Source organism: Colossoma macropomum, unplaced genomic scaffold, assembly GCF_904425465.1.
Source record: "Colossoma macropomum unplaced genomic scaffold, Colossoma_macropomum, whole genome shotgun sequence".
NCBI lineage: Eukaryota > Metazoa > Chordata > Actinopteri > Characiformes > Serrasalmidae > Colossoma > Colossoma macropomum.
The window spans coordinates 29,117,823-29,137,423 of record NW_023494790.1 but is presented as its reverse complement, the minus strand read 5'-3'; the positions used below and the strand labels follow the sequence as shown (position 1 = coordinate 29,137,423).

Genomic DNA, 19,601 nt, shown 5'->3' with positions numbered 1-19,601 from the left:
TTCTAGCCAGACGAGAACTTCCTGGAGAACTTCCTGTGGCTGTGTCAGGCCTGGGTGGCTCTCTGAGTGAGCAGCATGGGAAAAGTGAGACCTTTCACCTGCAGTAGGACAGAACATGGCTGACTGGCTGGCCAGGTGACTTCATACAGCGTAGGGTGAGGAGCGTCAATACAGGAACCTTTCCTGTCAATGTTATCGACACTAATAGAGGAAAAACAAGCCCACAAAAGCGCTTACAAGGTTGAATCATTGCATTTCCATATCAGATGAGTAAATCCCGCATTAAGCCACTGCCTCAGTCTGGATCTATAAATTAGTCTGGCTGTCCCTTTGGACACGTATGGGAGTCGATAGTCTGATAGCGTGAGTTATAAGTTCCACATGAGCGCTTCAGGGCACATGTGAAGGCTTTCGTCTCATGCAGAGGGGAAGAGTATGATTTGGCACAAAGTCTGAGACTGTAACCATAGCACACAATCACAAATAGACTCAGCTGCACTGATAGGTGAAAAACAGGAGAGAAAAAAAAGAGAAACAGAGAAATCATGGCTGGGGTACATGGTTGAACTATCCATCTAAGATAATGTCTTGAATTCGAACCATATGAAGACGGCCAGTGTCAGCACAATGTCATCAAAGCCTTTCAAGTGCAAAGCCCAGAGTGACCTAAAATGGAAACACCTGGTGAAGCTCAATTTGTTATCATTAAGTTCTGTATCAAAGGGCTGGATTCATGTTGTATTGATGTGTGATATGTCAACTCTCTCTTTTAACTGAGTAATGTGGTCATGCTTGAGGGTCAGCATTACAGTGTTTTTCTAGACACTGCAGTGTCATGGTGATGGCACTGTAACACTAATTTAATCAAGGCTCCCAATGAACAATTTCTTTATTTTCAGGCTTCAAGTTAATCTACAAAGTGTTGGACAAAATGTTGCCAGTCGAACATGCAAAAGTATAAAGCAATAAGCGATAAGCGGCAGTTTTATGATTGTTAAAAAACATCATTACAGAAATGAAAAGCAGTGAAAAAATGTACTCGTTAACTGTGATAAAAATACAATCAACAGTTCTCAAAAACACAAAAACTGGATTAGAACTATAATGTTCACCGCAACACAAACGCAAAACTAAACATTTTTACAGAAGAAAAAAACTTGTTTTTGTATTTTCAAAGCAGGAAGGACGATCTAGAAGTGAATTCTGTCTAGGTCAAAACCATATCCTCTTTCTGCAGGACCATTAGTGGCCATTCCCCTGGTGGAATGAAAACCAGCTCAAATATTTTTAATTATTATAATCAAATAATGTATTTTCCCTCTAACTCTGTCAGATTAACAAGGACACTATTGTTTTTCTGTAAATTAAGTTTCCGTTGAGCTGTAAGTGAGCAATGAGGTGTGAGAAAGCCCTCTGCAGTGAAAACAATACACATCTTAGAAAGACGGCCGTGCCGAGATAAAAGAGACAACTGCAGGTTTCTTAATGTCAAAAAACAAACAAAAATAGCATTTAAACACAGTAATAACACTTTTATAATTGCTGACTTGCTTGCGCTCCTACAAAGACAAAAATCCAGTTCACTTCTGGTTTTGTAAATCAAACTTATTTCCATCAAAATAGGAACATTTTCATTCCAAAAAAAATCATAGACCTCTTTCAAGAATTTTCTTTTTTTTTTATTCTAAATGATGCATGTTGTTCGGTGTGTTCTTTACACATATAACAAGTTATATTACACAAGATCAAAGCAGACAATGACTAATCTTCTTTACCAGCTTTACTACAGTAAAAAAAATGTTTTCCATAAAGCTGTTATTCTTTTCAAAACGTCTTACATAAAAAATGTAAATATTAAAACAGTATTAAGTAAATAAAATAAAAATAAAAACTAATTAAAATTTTGAAACTCTGTCAGTCAGCTTTCTACTTACCTTATAATATATGGCCACAATTATGTGGACCTCCCTCTCCTAATTACTGGTTACAGATGTTTCAGCCACACCCATTGCTAATATATTCACATAGCCAGACAAACACTGACAGCAGAAAAGGTCATACTGAAGAGCTCAGTGACTTTAAACATGGCCCTGTCATAGAATGCCACCTTCTACCCTGCTAGATCTGCCCCAGTCAACTGTAAGTGCTACTGTTGTGAAATAGTGTCTAAGAACAACAATAGCTCAGTCATGAAGCTGAAGACTACGCAAACTCACAGAGCAAGGTCTACTGAACTGTGTACACGTAAAAATTGCCTATCCTCTATGTCATCCCTCACCACAGAGTTCCAGAATTAAACTGGCTCCAACAGTCAGTGATGTCACCTCTGTTTCAGAAACTTGTAGAGAGGGAAAATAATTGATGTCACCTTCTCGGGTCAAGGACTGGGACAGCTTGTACAAGGACTGTGGTATCTGCAGGAGTAAATGCAGCTTCTTGACTTGGAGTCATTTACTATGGTTTTTTATGATGGTAAGACATGGAGAAAGAGAAAGATTCAGTCTCTAAATCAAACAAAATAATCCAAAAGTAAAACACACAGAGATATAATAGGAGAGAAAAGAGAGATAGCGATGTGAGAGAGATTGGCAGACAATAATGCTATGTGCTAGAGCCAATCAGTATATCAAAAGAAGAGACCCTGCTTCTGATGTGGGCAGTGATCCCTACATCGTCTTCACAGTTAGGGCAGTTCCTTCATTCCTCTATTATGACAGTTACGCATTAGCTACATTATGGATACCACATACCTTAGTAGTACTTCTTGTAAAACTAAGCATTTAGATAATAACTGAATAATAAAATAAAATTATTATTTCCTGTGGCCAATTCATACAGGACAATAATTGCTAAACCACTGACAGACTGAATTGAAAGATTCTAACAATAACAACATGGTGCATGGCCATGTCTTTTAACAGGTTTTGTTATTACCATGAAGTCAATCAAAAAGGACTAATATTATTGAGGAAGCTCCAAGTTCAGCCAATTACAGAAGATAATTCACTCTGGAATTATTACTGGCAGACTAGTAAAAACTAGAAACATTTTGGAACAATTTGTACTGGATTAAGGAAATACTCCAGCATTTGTCAACCTAATCTCATATAATTAATTTGGACAGCATTTCAAGAAAGACATTAGACTGATAACCTCACCAAAATATCCTACACAAACTAACTTTGTGAAGTGTCATAGTTAAGTTGCTTTGGCAGGAGTGGCCTACAGTTTGAGTAGCTGGTGTTGGTATATAATAGCGCTTAAATTGATAGTTTTCTGATGATGTCCCAGTTGTGCTGCCACCATTTTGGTAAGCAAGTTCATTCAGCAGTGCAGTAGCAATGTATTTGAGTGTATGATTTGATTTAATTTGATTGTTTGCTGTAGTAATAACAAATGAAAGCTAAAATCTAAACGCTTCAGATTTCCTGCCACGTTATTATTTTTGTGTCCCAAACTGCAAACTAGCACACTAAATAGTATGCGAAAAATAGCACATATACCATTGGGACCGTTAGTGTAGTAGATGAAATACAGAAGTATGTAGTTTGGAATGCAGCATTAGATCAGCCAGTGAGATGCGTTCAGCAGCTCAAATGGCTGATTATAGCTTCACTGTGCTGCTCATTAGCTGCTCATTAAACATCTCCAAGCGAATGTTTTAAGTATTCGTTGATTAAGGATCATTTATTGAGATAAATTGACGCATTTATTGAGGTGAGCTGATGTTGGCTTAGTTTTCACCAACTTTCGAAAATTGTTCTATGTTTAAGGCACCTCAGTGTAACTGCAGCACTGTTTAAAGTGGACCATAAATTTCAAATGAGAGGCTGGTGAATAATAAGCTAACTTCAGCTTTATATGTGTTTATGAGTTTACTAGCTATTTGAGAGCTCTGGAAGTTTTGGTAGCCACTTTTATTAGTTTCTATAAAATATCACGCGGTGGAATGTTCTGAACTCTGGAGATATGCAGGCTATACAGATCCAGTCCACTAATCTAGCTAATCTTCTCCTTGTAGCGTTTTCTGGAGACGGCATCTAAAGCAACTACATATCTTTTTATCTTGTTCGTGGTCATTCTGGTCTATTTTTCTTGTTTTTTTATCCACCTGCAGGGTTGTAGATGCAGTAACGGTGACGAGATGAGCTCTATCGGAACACAGTCAGAGTTACAGCTCGCCTACCAACATGACGATGTGGTCTTCTTAATGATGTAATCAATACTATTAATGGTAGCCTTACTTTCATGCGACATCAATTCAATGCACAGGAATATTAGCTTGCTTGTAGCACATATGTAGCATTATTCATTATAGCATTTTTGCTTACCACTAGGTGTTATAGCTGCAATTTTCAAAAATGACATTAATTTTTTTCAATAGAGAAAAACATCTTAAACCTAGAGCTCCTTATTTGAGAAAGTCGCTCGCTATAAAGGGATGCGTAACCTCAGAGGTGTAAAGATGGCAATGGGAAAGTACTGAAGCAACTGCCCACTGGAATCTATTAAATCTACAGTGTAAATCTACAATGTCCATAGTCTTTACAAGTCATTGGTAATCAATTAAAGCTGCACTATGTAAGATCTGGGGATTTGGAGAGCTCTCTGGTGGAAATGTGTAATTGCCCACACCATGTGGAAGAACATTTTGTAATGTCGGTTGTGCTTCGAGCCCGTTCCCTGATCAGGTGATTCTGATGATTGCAAGCACACTGAAAGATTATTCAAAGAGAACTCAGTTGAAACTTGGTTTCTTCCAAGGATGTAAGTGAACTATCTAATATTGTTATCATATTTTCATCAGATTAATGTTAATTTTGCCATTAAGACATCAAACTGGACTTTCCTTCTGAGGCTGTACATGTGACATTTAACGTGGTTCGAAAAACTCACACAAAATCTGACCCAACACCTCTGACTTTTAAAACTATTATTTCAGGCTTTCCAGGGAGACTTGCAGCAAACACACATCATATCATAGTGTATTTCTTCCCTCCTGATTCCGTAATGCTGCTTCTTTCAATTTTGACAAAAAATCTTACATAGTGCTGCGTTAAATTGTAGCACCTTCTTAGTTTAAACTAAGCTACGCTGAATAGAAGCTTTAGCCTGCAATTTAAGGGGTTTACTCGGCTCTGCTTCAGGGCTTCACACATGCTCAGTGTGTCCTCGGTTGCACCGAACGGGATGCCCAGGTGTAGAAGTGGATCACACAGGACATGCGTTCATATAGGTCACTCACAAACTTGAATCTGTTGCTTGGAATCCTCAAAGTCTTTGTGTTTCATTGGCTTGAATGAAAACGGTAAGTCACAAACTATGTCACATGCATGCTCACAGATGCGCATGTACGGTGGCTCAAACCCACATGCGCAGTGATGTGGTGGGGCCGGTTGGCTCTCTGTGGGAGCAGCATGAGAACGGAGAGGCACAGGAGGGACAGAGGCCAGAGAAAGTAGAGCAGCGCTGCTGCCTGGCAGAGAGGAGAAGAACCAGGACTGCTAAAAATACAGCATCTCCAAGGAGGACAGAAATACACACACACACTCACACACACACACACACACCCTCTCACACACACACACACATACACACACATACACACTCACACACAACCACCAATACGCGCACATACACCCACATACACACTTACACTGGGTGTGTACCACTAAAGGCAGAACAATAACACATCTGTTATGAATATTTACACACAATGCAGTGACAAATAATGTGTTGAATTAACAGTGATTTAAAAATGTGTCAGTAAACATTAGGCTAACACACTGAAAAAAGGGGTGCATTAATGTGCTAAGGCATATCATCACTGTCAAAACCTATGGTAACTTTACAGGAGAACAAAAAAACATATGTACTTTCAGTGGAAGTTAATGTAAAATGCAGTAAGAAGTAATTTTAGAGTATTTCTACTGGTCCATTACCATTAATATTCAACACAGTTTAAAGGCTAGCTGGCCATTTAAAACTATGCTAAAAAAAAGAGGAAAAAGTGACCAAAATGGCTATACAAGATTTTGTCTTGACAATGTCAATATGTAATGTTGACACATATAATTGATTTCACAGTGCATCACATTCCCATTCCCAAAATATCAGGTTTGGGCCGGGTTCAGGCCAGTTTTCTTATATGGGTGAATTTGCCCCTGAACGAAGCTGGGGATGAAGATAAACCGTACATCAGTTGCAATCACACTGTTGACGCATTGGTGGAAATTCTTGGCAGATCTTTAGCCTTGCTTGTTAAGCTCCCGGACGTTTATTAAGTATTTCTGCAGTAGCAGCAGTAGCGTGAGGAACTTTAACACAGTAGGGCTAACAGGTAATCAGAGGAGGGCAGGTGCCCTTCTCTGTCAGGTACCATCAGTAAATGTATTGATTATAAAGTGTATTACACATGTAAAGTACCAGTTTATCCTAGCATACATTTTCTGTTGGTCAGCTCAAGCACTTGGTAACAAAGAAATGGTCAACAAAACAGTGTCTGTGACTGGGTTCGGGTTTCAGATTTTTCAGCACCAGTCAGGCTTGGTTGAGTCAAGCCAGGTCTCAAAGTCGCAGGTACAATATGCTGGTTTGGGCTTCAATTTCATACACTCAGACGAATGTACAGGGCAGCTGTGCTTACCTACTTTTGTGGAACTAGTGTAGGTTTGCAGCACATACAGTCGCATGCAAAAAATTGGGCATCATAAGTAAAATTACATATCTTGCATAATCACATTACATAAAATGCACAATTACTGTTTATTTGCCAAATTTAACATATTGAATAAAACAATGTTTACATTTATCCAAACATTCATGTGTGTGTGTGTGTGTGTGTGTGTGTGTGTGTGTGTGTGTGTGTGTCAACCTGGCCAGTACTGAGAGAAGAACTCTACACAAACACAAACACGTGTGTGCTGTCAGTTTCCTCTGAGTCATAAGGATCCTTGAAGAGAAACACCCACAGGAGTTTACACACACACACACACACACACACACACACAGAAACACACTCAGCAGAACAGAACTCAAGTATTCCCACACAGGAACACATCAACATAAACCTAAGAAGAAAACAACAGCCCAAGTGATTATCAACCCACGTTTACTGGTTCTAATTAGCACTTTCATAATTTAACCCTTAAGATCTCAGGCCTATTACATCCTAAAGCTTATTACTCAGTGACTAAATGGAAAACAAAGCAAACTGGCTGAGTTAGTCATACATTACAGTAATGTGTAATAGAAGTTTGGGCCCTGCCAGTGCAGCTTCAGCCAGTACTGCATTTAACATCCCTTTAGAGCGTGACCCAGAACAGCATGTTTTACATGCGTTGATTGAAGTCAAGTGTTGAATTTACTCGATTCTAATGATTACATGATTTCCACAAGAACAAAATATCATTGCTGTAGAAATAATAAAAATTAAAATAAACATGATTTGCATTTTTCTAGCTCATTCAAGAAAAAATATGACTTGGAATACAATATTGTTACATTAACTTTCATTACAAGTTAAGAACATGTTTGCCTTTTCCTGCAAAGTTACAATTTTGGAGATACATGTTTTTTTTTAGACAGCAATGATATATTACAACGCAACTGCTCTCAAAAGATAAAAGATAAAACTGTGTTGATATAATAAATTTTATTCATGTGTAAATGATGTACACATTTGAATCAAGTCAATTCACTGCATCACTGTTTTCAGTGCTGTGATCTATTTGATCCTCTCCCAGGTCAGTTACCTGAGTCTGAGTCTGTCTCTGTGTTAGTGTGAGCTCAGTGTTCTTACCTGAAAGCTCCTGGCTCCATACTCTGGCCAGTTCAGCCTGCGATAGACAGATAAGCAGCACAGCACACAGACCCATGGCCACCTTCTCTTCTCTCTTTCACTCCTTCACTCCTTCACTCGCTCCTCTCCTCTTCTTACTCCTCCTCTCCTCTCCCTCCTCTGTGTCTCTCCCCTCTCACCTCGCTCCTCTTCCTCCTGTGCGCGCTTTGACGGACTCTCTTTCTCCTGCACTTTATTTCTCTCTCTCTCTCTCTCTCCTCCCTCCCTCCACTCTCCCCTTCTCTCCACTCTTTCCACTCAGAAAAAAAATACAACAACAATACAATAGAATTGAGAGTGTTGTCTACCCTTTTTTCTCTGCCTCCGTTCCTCCTTTCTCTAAATTCTGGGATGTGGTAGTCATGGTAATGCAAGAGTTCAAGGAGGGACAGTCCGGCAAATAGTTCAAGGAAAAAAAGAAGACTTCTCCTCCCTGTTTCTTTTTGTTTCTGAAGCTCCCTCTCTCTCTCTCTCTCTCTCTCTCTCTCTCTCTCTCTCTCTCTCTGCTTTTTCTGTCTTTGTTTCTTCCTCTGTTTCTGTATGCTTCTCTCTTTTTATTTCTGCTTCTTTCTGCCTTTGTTTCTTCCTCTTTCTCTGTGCCTCTTTCCCCTTCTCTCTACCTCTGTATGTTTTTCTGTCTCTTTTCTGTTTCTCTTTTTTGTCTGTTTTTGTCTCTTTGTCTCTCACTCCTTCTCTCTGTTTCTCTCTCTCTCTCTCTCTCTCTCTCTCTCTCTAACTTTCTTTCTGTCTGTCTCTTTTGCTCTGCTTCTCTCTTTCTGTTTGTCTGTTTTTGTCTCTATCTTTCTTGCTCTGCTTCTCTTTCTCTCTCTGACTGGCTGTTTCTCTCTCCTTATGTTTTTTCCCTTCTGTCTGTTTCCCTCTTTCTTTCTGTCTGTTTTTTGTCTCTCACTGTTTTGCTGTCTTTCTCCTCACTCTTCTCTTTCTATCTATTTTTGTATCTCTCTTCACTTCTCTTTCTGCTTCTCTCTCTGCGTCTTCTGTCTGTCTCTGTGCTCTTTCTCTATCTGCTTTCTCTCTGCTCTATCTGTCTGTTTTTGTATTTTTGTCTCTGTGCTTCTCTCTGTCTGTTTTTGTATCTCTCTCTCTCTCTCTCTCTCCCTCTCTCTCTCTCTGTCTCTCTCTCTCTCTCTCTCTCTCTCTCTCTCTCTCTCTCCCTCTCTCTCTCTCTCTCTCTCTGTTCTGGATTTGAGGGAAGGCTGAGTCTACCCCACATACAAATATTTATATATTTCTGCCTTTTTCTTTCAAAAACAAGTTGGGCTGAAGCTGTAAAGAGCTCCACCTAGTGGAAATGATGCTGAACAGAAGAGGCCTCCATTCATCACCACTGTGTACAGAAGTACCCCAGTGTACTGATAAATGGGTACACCCAAATCCGAAGATCCTGTAAACTAAATGACTTTAAATCGCTGTCAGACTCTAAACACACACACAGACACGCACACACACACACACACACACATACACACACATGCTTTCTCCACACGTTTTGGCATGTTACACCACAGTTAGACTTTTTTAAATTTAAACAACTTCATCACTTGGACCTACATGTGACAGAACCAAAAGGCCGAGCATAATATTTACCCACGCTCACGCTGACCCCTGGCCTGTCACCATGGCGACAGGTGAGAGCAGTGTAATTCTGCACAGCTCCGCTGGCACAGTGCGGGAACCGAGTAGAACAAGCCGAAGAAATCCCACACAGCTGCTGAACATGATCAGATGCCAATACACCCACACACAGATCAGTTCTCCAAAATCAATCCCTATGAGGACTCACTCACAAACACACACACACTTGTGTTTCCACCGATACTGTCAGGGTGACTGAACAGAGCTTGGCAGAAATGGTGATTTCCTGACAAGGCTGTAGCTAGCACATCAGTTCACGCGGCTAATCCAATTTACAGGAAAAGAAAACATTTAAAGCAAAGCATTGGTAAAAATAATGCATCCCAGCTAAATGTCAAGATCAAACAGCAGAGCCCGTTTTACCCATCTGATCTGAAATCAGAATATATTGCCTTGAAGCAGTAAAACACATAATGAATGAAAAAAAAATGACAAACACTTGAGCCTGGATGAGATATTGAAGGCCACTGAGCTCCTCATGTGTCCTTGTGTTGGTGTGAATGGAGTGTGATGGATATAGCTTGTAAGGTAGGCGGACTGTAGTCGGTTAAGGAATGGCAGCCTTGTTTGTTTCCCACTCGTTTTGCTGTGAGGAGTGTCACTGTACACATCTCAATTAAACAGCAGCTACAGAAGCTGCAGAAGATACTCTCTCTGAATTGCATATCTCCTCCAATCCCTTGAATATGGAAGTTGGCTTTAGAGGGTGAAGCTTTTGTTACATTTTAGTTGCTTGAAAGCTTTGTGGAACTAAATTGCACTTGAATTACATAATGCAAAGCATCCTGCAACTCCTTTGACAGTTTCATGCAACATTAGTTGCTTGAAACCTACATGAAACTAAATTGCACTTGACTTGAATAATGTAAAGCACTCTGCAACTCATTAGAAATTTTCAGGCATGTTTAAATGTTTGAAACCTACATGAAACTAAATTGCACTTGACTTGCATAATGTAAAGCATTCTGCAACTCATTAGAAACTTTCATGCAGCTTTAGTTGCTTAAAATCTACATGAAACATGAAACTGAGGGTGCTTTCACACCTACCTTGTTTGGGCCGGACCTTTGGACGTTTCAGTTTGGTCCGAACCAAAAATAGCAGGTATGAAAGGTGCCTCAGATCACGGTCTGGACCAAAGGGCCAAAATGTGTTCGGACTAAAAGATGCAATCGCTATATGGATCAAACTAAACCATGGTTTGGTTTGTTTGCGATGTGAAAGGACTTTTTGAATGGTTTGGACTTTCCGACCAATTACATGAGTTGAGCCAGGCTATTGTCACCTATTAAACAATAGAAGAAGAAAAAGAAAAAAGAAGTAAAAATGAGTGGTAGCATATGAGGAGAAGACAAGATGAAATATTTAATTGTAATTTGATGTAATAAAAAAGTCAACTTGAAAAAACACAAAAATAAAACTTATACCTGATTTTCTTAGAGGATGAGAGAAAGAGGACATTTATTTTTCTCCATTCAAACAGAAAAGGTTACCCTACGAATTGACAACACACCAACATCAGACGACCGATCAAATGAAGTGCAGTTACATGAAGTGTCCTGCAACTCCTTTGAAACTTTCATGTAATTTTAGTTGCTTGAAACCTACATGACACTAAATTCCACTTTAGCTGCTTAATGTAAATAGCACATCATGTGATCATATCGAACAACCTACTTTAAATAGATTGATTCCACCGGATCCAATTGACAAGAAAACAAAATGGAAGATGATTTATTGGGTGTTTGAAAAGGTTTGGTAGTTTTTCATTTTGTCGGTTTCCTGAGCCGTGACAACACACGTCTCAAAGTGTTTCTTTAAGCAGCTCGCTTAACTAGTTTAGACAGCTGCTTGTGCCAAATGTTTATTAGCTAGATTCATTTTCTCCTCTCTTATTGCCCCTAATTTTACACAGAGGTCAGATTAATTTGAAATTCAAAGGGTAAATGTTGTAATGGAAGGGGAGAACAAAAAGTGGTTCCCTGAAGAACTTCTAGGACAAAAATGAGTGAGAAATTAAGTAGGCTATCACCACAGTGGCTACTTAAACATAATTTCAAAGGCTTCACATATACACAACAGATAAAAAACTCAAATATATAGTAAAAAACCCTAGAGCAGAGATTCACAACCTTTTGCAACTCATAGCCCACAAAAATCACCACAAAATCTTCAGCAGCCCACAAGACTGAACCAATCTGATCATTTTTTTTACTGACTCATCTAAAGAGAGCTGATCTTGATTGCTGAATGTCAGGCTGAAGAGAGGAAAGCTGCAAATGTTCTGACTCAATTTAACAGGTTTAGATACATATTTGCTATGTTTAGTCTTCAAGTGACAGTGTAAATTGTTGGGTTTCAATGCTTCATTTGAAAGGTCCTCTGAGCAAACAGCACAGAGCTGTAGTTACTCATTTTTTATTTCCTGCACATGTAAAGCCCAGCACGTGCTACTAACTGCCATGTTTACGTCATTTCAGTTTATGCTCAGTCTTCTCAGTTTTCTCTGTCTGTGATAAGTTGGCCATTTCACTTGAAGGTGGCCCAGCTTCAGGATATTTCCTTTTGAATGACCCTTTTAACCATTCATCCAATATGGATGAGTTCCAAACAACTGGAAAGTGAAACATTTTAAATTGACTGAAAATATAAACATAACAAGCTAGTACATCACCAGAACAGAACAACAAAGGTCGATATAAATATGTTTTATTTTTGCAACTAATCAGTAATGACTGAGCTCTCATAAAGCCTGAGTAGACTGATAAATAAATGTGATCAGTTATTAATCTCAGAGTTTTACTGAGCTCTGATAAAGCCTGAGTAGACCGATAAATCAATGTGATGATCAGTTATTAATCTCAGTGTTACTGAACTCTCTTGTGGCATGATGAAACTGAACAGTCTCCTTAGTAGAGAACATGTTCATTAGCTTAGGATAATACTGGATTTACCTACATGTCACTTACCAAAAATCAAGCTGTCCACTTTATAGTCAAGTTTGCAAAATTGTGTTCTTGGGATGTGAAATTGTTTGCTTTGTTCATGAGACAGCAGTGGGATTATGGGGGCAGCAGTGGACTGAAGCAGGTGATGAGAGCCAAATAAATGTAGTGATTTTTTTATGAGACACAAGTAATGTGACAAGTTTAAATATTTACATTACATTACAAATACTGGTGCCGCCACCAACAGGATTAAGAAACACTGTTCCAAAACAACATCTGCTGTTTTAGTTCTTGTCCATGAAATATTGATTGAAGTCAAAATGATTGTGTTTGGAACTCAATGTGACACCCCTGCTTTATATTTTACAACATTTTGACTGCATAATATAAATTCAAATTAAGTTTCATGTAAGCAAAAGTCAAGTAAAATCTTCTCCACGCAAGCCAGCCTAAATAACCATGTGGTCTCATACTTAAAGCGAGAGAGTACCGGTGAAGTACAATTTCTTTCTGCCAGTTGATGACTGATATTCTTATGAATTTTTTTTGCAAAAATTACATTTAGATACTTTCAACTGAGCTTGTATACTTAAATATGCATACACTTAACAAAACAATAAACAAAACAGAAATCTAGCCTTTGGTGACATTAATGTAAAAGGTTCATTTCATTGTAAAGACACACTTCAGAAAAAGGAAAGAGAGAACATGCAACATTAGTGTAACTGTTATTACAAAAGAAATAGACATACTCAGATTTTTAAATTTAGATGCTATAGGAAACAAGCTGTTCAGTGCTATATGACACCATGAAGCTGCGCCAAGCCTTCGTTAATGTTGCTTACTATCGGAAAATGCAGCATACATGCAAGTGAATATGTACTGACATTTGTATGATTACAGTTTGAGAGAAGAAGTTGAGAGAAGTTATAGATGCAATTTATTGAACAATCTAAAAAATAATTGATGGGACCAAAACTGTCTGTTCTATCTACAGTTTCTTACCTCAAAACTAGTGTCGTAGTATTTGAGACTGGTCTCGGTCTTGTCTCGGTTGACTGGGCTTCCAGAGATGGACAATGGTGGTATTGCTGAGCTTTTAACTCACAACCTCCTGATACTTCGGTGAATTATTGCAGTTGCACCATGTGTCTTCATTCAATATTTTCTACACTGTATTAAACATTTCTGGACATAGAAATCTAAATAACTTTAGGAGCTTCTGCGCACAGACTAAGCCATCACTCCTACAAGAGATCATGAGTTTGATCCCCAGCAATGCCATAGCCATCCATAAGTGAGTATCCAAGAGGAGGAAAGGCCTGGTGTGATGGAAAGAGTCCATGTGGGAAAACTGAGTAAAAAACAAATCCTATGTTTTTCACCTAACTTAAATGCAGATTTAAGCTTAATTTAAGTTGAGCTGACTTCAATTTTTAATAGTGAATGCCAAGTTCGACTGATTATGCTATGATAATAATGAATAATATTTTAGGTATATATTATTTAATGTTATATTTGATTAAATATAGTTTAAAATATATTAATATGTTAAACATATGGATATTACCTATTAATATCTATCATGTAAAATGCACAATAAACTACAAACAGATTTCAGTTTTCTTCTCCTTTCTTCTTTTTAATTTTTATATTCCAAAAAAAATCTTAATCTGGTCTTGGTCTTGACTTGGACTCGATGCGTCCTGGTCTTGGTCTTGACTTGGGCTTGACTCTAGTGATTTTGACTACAAGACTACTCCAAACTACATAACTCACACACCTTTTCATAGTGGTTACAGAATAATTCACAGTATTCACTAAATAATAAGTCTTAAAGTGAACAATAGAATAATAAGCCTAGACATCAAAGGGTTATTGCTGATCTTGGTCCAGCTCTGTGTACCCAATACCAAACCTCAGCTACAATAAAATCCATGGCACACTGACCCAGCATTCCACAATAAACAGCATCATCATAATGTTGGCAGTTACCTAGAATTAGAATTGACAGCCCAGATATGAATGAAGGAGAACATTCTAGAGACTTCAAACAATCACACAGAGAAATGGGACAACAAGCCAGCAGCTTTGGACAACACTGCTCTGGTGTGCTCTGGACTTTAAAGAAAACAAAAACTGGTCTCAGATTGACACAAAAAAGACAATATTGTCCAGTACCTCATATTCACAGAGCAGATGACCATTCTGCCTGCCAGTGTTTGAAAACGTGAGATTCTGGTTGTTTTGCAGATAAGAGCGAGTGGGGAAACCCTGCTGAAAATAAATTTGGTTCTGAACCAACCCAGTATAAAACTTGGGCACTGTGTGAAATGTTCTGAGATGATGCGTTTAAAGAGGTTATGCAATGTTTGTTTGTTTTTTCCACCGGACAGACGTAGTGTTTGTGCGAAAGATGGTTAAAGCACTTTTATGGGTCTAAATAAACTGATAAAACAGCTTGAATAGCTCTGTGGAGGAGAGGAGCTCATTTGACAGGCCATGAGATGCTGATTTAGAGTGAAAGAATTGCTCTTTAAATCATGGCCTTTCTTTCAAGTCCATAGGGTAACTAGTATTTCTGCTATTTGTATGCTTCACATCGAAACTTATTTAAGATGTAACCTAAAGAGCTGCCAGAGATGCGTGAAAACTCAGATGGACATCCCGTCGGTGTGGTGTATTTACACCATGTAATGCGTCCCAAACAGAAACAGTTGTACAAGGCTTTCTGATGTAAGGGAGTGAAGCTTATCTGAGTGAGACCAGACAGGTCTTTTATCTGTGCGGCCTCTTTTCAGACTGCCAATAAGCTCTGAAATGCTTTCAAAGTGTTCAAGTGGGGGTTTTTTAACTGGAAAAGCATCAATGAGGAGTTGATCATGAGCAGGATGAGGGATGGTGCTCGTTCTCACAGTCCAAGTCTATTTATTTGTACTTGTGTAGCGCTTTTTACAACAGACATTGTCACAAAGCAGCTTTATAGAAATATGGGCAAACCGAGGATGACAGGAAAACCTCCCTATAAGAGCATGATGAAGAAACACTGAGAGGAACCAAGACTCAAAAGGAGGCTTAAAGAAGATTTACTACAGTATTGTGCAAAGGTTTTAGGCCCCTGAGAAAATTAGATTTAAAAAGCTGTTTGTCTGGGATAGTAACTATATGTTTGCTCAAAAAAGTATTAGTATTAGAATATATATTAATCATATAATGAGCAATGATTTCATGTATGTCAGTGTGTTCATGTAACCAATGTAACTAATGATATATGGTGATTTTACACACACAAAAAAAGTTATGGCTGAAATAATTGCGCTTTTCAACAATGTGCTTAGGACTTTTTCACAGTGCTGTATGAGTCAGACTAAATTGGACCATACCAAGTAAAAAAAAGTTACATCTTTGAGGTTTAAAGCAACAGCTTGACCAACACGCCCCTGCTCTGAATGCTGTTCAGCCAAGACACATTTGCTTCTTTAATTTTGCACTGGAGATACAAGGCTAATGTAGCTAACACGTAAAGGAAGCTATGACTCACCAGAACTGCATCATCACACTCTTGCCTCAAACTGTGTCAAATTGTCAAGTAATTTCAAATAGACCTGCTTATGTGAGACTTGCTCCATACCTACACTTCACCTTGAAATATAATCATTAAAATACTTCTTAAATCGTATTGTTTTTGTATTAATGTGTGAATCCATTAAACATCTAATGCTTTTCAATGAGTCATCCATTCAAAAATGAAAAATGTGTATTTAGTCTCGCTAGATTTACTCAACACTGTTGCCTGAACATATTTGCCCCTGAATGAAATCTCTGGAATACTCCACAAGGCACATGTTCAACAGGAAGCTGCTTCATCCAAGTTCCTAAAAAAAAGAGAAATAAAGAAGAAAACTACATGTTCTCATTTCTCATTATTATTTTCTGTATTTTCAATGATATTGTGATATTGGCTGACAATGTCACTTTGAAAGCTCGACCCTGTTATCCAAATTACAGACTGAATGCAAATTTTGAATTAAAAAATAGCTACAATTTTTTAGCTTAATCATTAGAATGTTCTATTATCCTGCTGAAAAAACAGCATATGGAATGCATGCTGGTCTAAGCTGATCTAAGCTGGTTTATGCTGGTCCAGTGCTGGTATGATACTGGTTTAGCTGGTCACCCAGCGTGGTTGTACTGGTTGATGAGCATACCAGCATCCAAAACACAACATATACTAGTTTTGCTGGTGATCAATTTATCAACTTCCATTGCTGCTGACCAGCATACCAGCATTCAAAACACATACACTGATTTTGCTGGTGACTAGCCATGCTGGTCTACGCTGTTTTTTTTCTAACAGAGTAGCTATTAGCTAGTAATCCTAATAGCTAATAAGACTATCCTAAATGTTATTAGCATGAATGCTAGTTGACCACATTTTGTGAACTTGCTGATTTTATGCTAAAAGACTTAACCCTGTTAGTCTTTTAAGCCACTGTCATCAGATGGGTTGATACATTTTGAGTGATTAAATGCATGTTTTCTTAGATTCAATGTAGAAATGTAATTTTAAAATTTAAGTTTTGTTTCAAATATATTTTGTAATGGTTTAAAAGGCTAAAAGGCACTACAGTAGTGGAATATCCCTTCTGTAAAAACAGACAAACGGACAGACATACTCAGGCTTCAAGATGTACATGTTTGTACCCGTACACAGTAAATCACCATTAGATTGCTCAGTGTCAGACAGACAGTGTGGCAAAGTGTGATGAGGCATTCAGTTTATATGACGCTAATGTAGCTGTTATCTACATTAGCTGTTAGCTACATTAGCCTCGTAGCTTTGCTGACTTATTACATTTGAGGTAAAGGGATGGGGAATTGTTTAATTTTTGTCTAAATCATCACTTTGAAGGAGAATTCCACAGATTTTTTGAAAATTAAGTATAATTCAGTTGAGATCTAAACAATGAAGTGAAATTTGAAGTGAAATAGCTATTCTGAATCAGATTTCTTTAATGTGGTGGTGATAGAAACCAGAGGTCACATCATCTACAATGTAAATTTAGCCATTTTATTTACTTTTCAAAATCACCAGTGAACCTACAGTGTCTTCTTTTTTTGTATGTAATGTTGATACTGATAGAATGGTGGTAAATAAGAAAATAATATTTTCTTTTGGGACTATTTTGCCTTAGAACACCCTGTCATAAATTCATAATCTTATCACAAAACTATTGTAAAACAATGTCTCCTGCATAAGGTAACATCTTGGGAATCATTTGATGTAATAACTTTCTGGAAGGGAGCTCTTAGAGGCATTAAACACTTCAGACATCTGGTTTGTATCACGAACACTGTGAACCATTCTGATTTGATACATTTTCCCAGAGCAGAGCATTTCATATTAAATCACACTGATGACTCAGTGTACATTTTGACCATATAATTCTGCAGAAATTCTTAAAAACTGGTGGAATGATTGTGTTGGATGTGTTAGAAATACAAGAACAAGGCAAGTTGAAGTTCATTTTAAGTAAAGGGTAGATTCAGAAGAGCAAAAAAACAGTTCATGAGGCAGTTGACATGACAAGAGGCTGGTTAATTGGGGTGTAAAGTGGACTAATGTATCAAAATGAAGGTGGCATCAATGGCATTGATTTTGGAACATCTAAATCGATTATAATCAAATATAATAATACTTACTTACTGTATTTTTGTTGAAGAAAATAAATTTACCAGGCTTTTTTTTCCAAAAATGTCTTAAGAAAAGTTTGTTGTATTGTTGTTATTTTGCATATTCAACTACAATGTAAATTGTTTTCCAGACACATTTATGTACTTATTACTTATTATACTATTCATATATTTCTGTATGTGTCATAAATAATACTGAACCATCCCAGAATAACTCAACTGAACTGAATCACAGTGAAGATGGGAATTTTATGAGGCACCGAATCATTTACTAAAGAATTGGAATTTAATCAAATCATTGCAAGATCAGAGATTCACACTCCTACTTGTTAGTGACCTTAAAGATAAGCAGGGGCTATCAGTGTGGAGTTCAACTGACCCTTGCTCTAGATCTTCCTCGCCATCCCCTCTCCCTCATTCTCTCCATCCACCTGGCACCAAACACTGCGGCATGGTTCCGATTAGAGCAGGAATCCCACTCGCCCCACTGTTATTAGAAACAGGTTCGGTGGGGAGGAGAGGGCCATGTGAGAAAGCCAACGTCAGCGTCAGAGCAGTCAAACAAAAAGAGAAACAACTGAACACATTATGTAAGCCTTGTGAAGGCCTCTGTAAATCTGAAACATATTATTCAACATGGAGTTTGTGTTCAAGCGTGTGCTGATGCCATAAATGTGTGCTTCTGCCTTTCAAGATGCATGGATTTATTTGTGTGTTTGTTATGGTCGTGTTTGTATGTGTGGATGTGTGTGTGTGTGTGTGTTGGGGGGGTGGATGTAGGCCACACACTAAAATCTGCTCCAGTTCCTGGGCAGTCTCCTGATTCCCCAGCCTCATAGCCCCAACAAAATTTCTTTGGAAATGCTTTATTTGTTTGTGCCCACTTAAAAACTTTATAAACTATCCAGATCACGTACATAACTGACTCAAATCTTATTTTGACATTTATGAATGCTTTCATCTACACCGCCTGTGGTTTTCAATTTATGGGTTCATGGATGTCTCTAAATTACATATGTGTTACACATGTTGTATATAATGGATCCTTAAGAAGGCAATAATAACCTCTTTAACTCTAGGCTTATTATTTAATCATTAACCAGAAAACCTTTTTTCATTTATTAAACAGCAGTAACCTCTAACTTCACAACCTGATTGGTTAAAAAGCATTCTATATATCTGATAATAACATATTTTTCACCATACCTGTATCATTCCACTGTATACTAGTTGCTAAACATCAGCAGTGGTTGCTTTATTCTAAGCTACTGCTAACCGTTAACCTTACCCCTACCTCTGCTTTTTTGGTAGTTATCACAACCATGATATACACTCCCCCTCATGCTCTATTGCTTAATTAACTGTACAAATTATTCAGTAAATACTATGAAACTAGTCTGAGTTATGTACTTGTAAGAGTGAGGAAGTCTGGGCTCACATACAGATCCTTAGAGTTTTAGGAG

At 38.0% G+C, this 19,601-nt stretch overlaps 1 protein-coding gene across 4 annotated transcripts in view; it reads right to left on the bottom strand.

The window, feature by feature from the left end:
* The window catches only part of plxdc1 (plexin domain containing 1), a 38,058-nt gene extending 29,719 nt beyond the window's left edge, over positions 1–8,339 (bottom strand). For all 4 annotated transcript variants that reach the window (XM_036572964.1, XM_036572966.1, XM_036572965.1 and 1 more), the window contains exon 1: positions 7,802–8,339. In XM_036572964.1, the coding sequence (XP_036428857.1) occupies positions 7,802–7,877 (76 nt within the window). In that variant the 5' untranslated portion in view covers positions 7,878–8,339. The remainder of the gene's footprint in view (positions 1–7,801) is intronic.
* Positions 8,340–19,601: the final 11,262 nt, after the last annotated feature.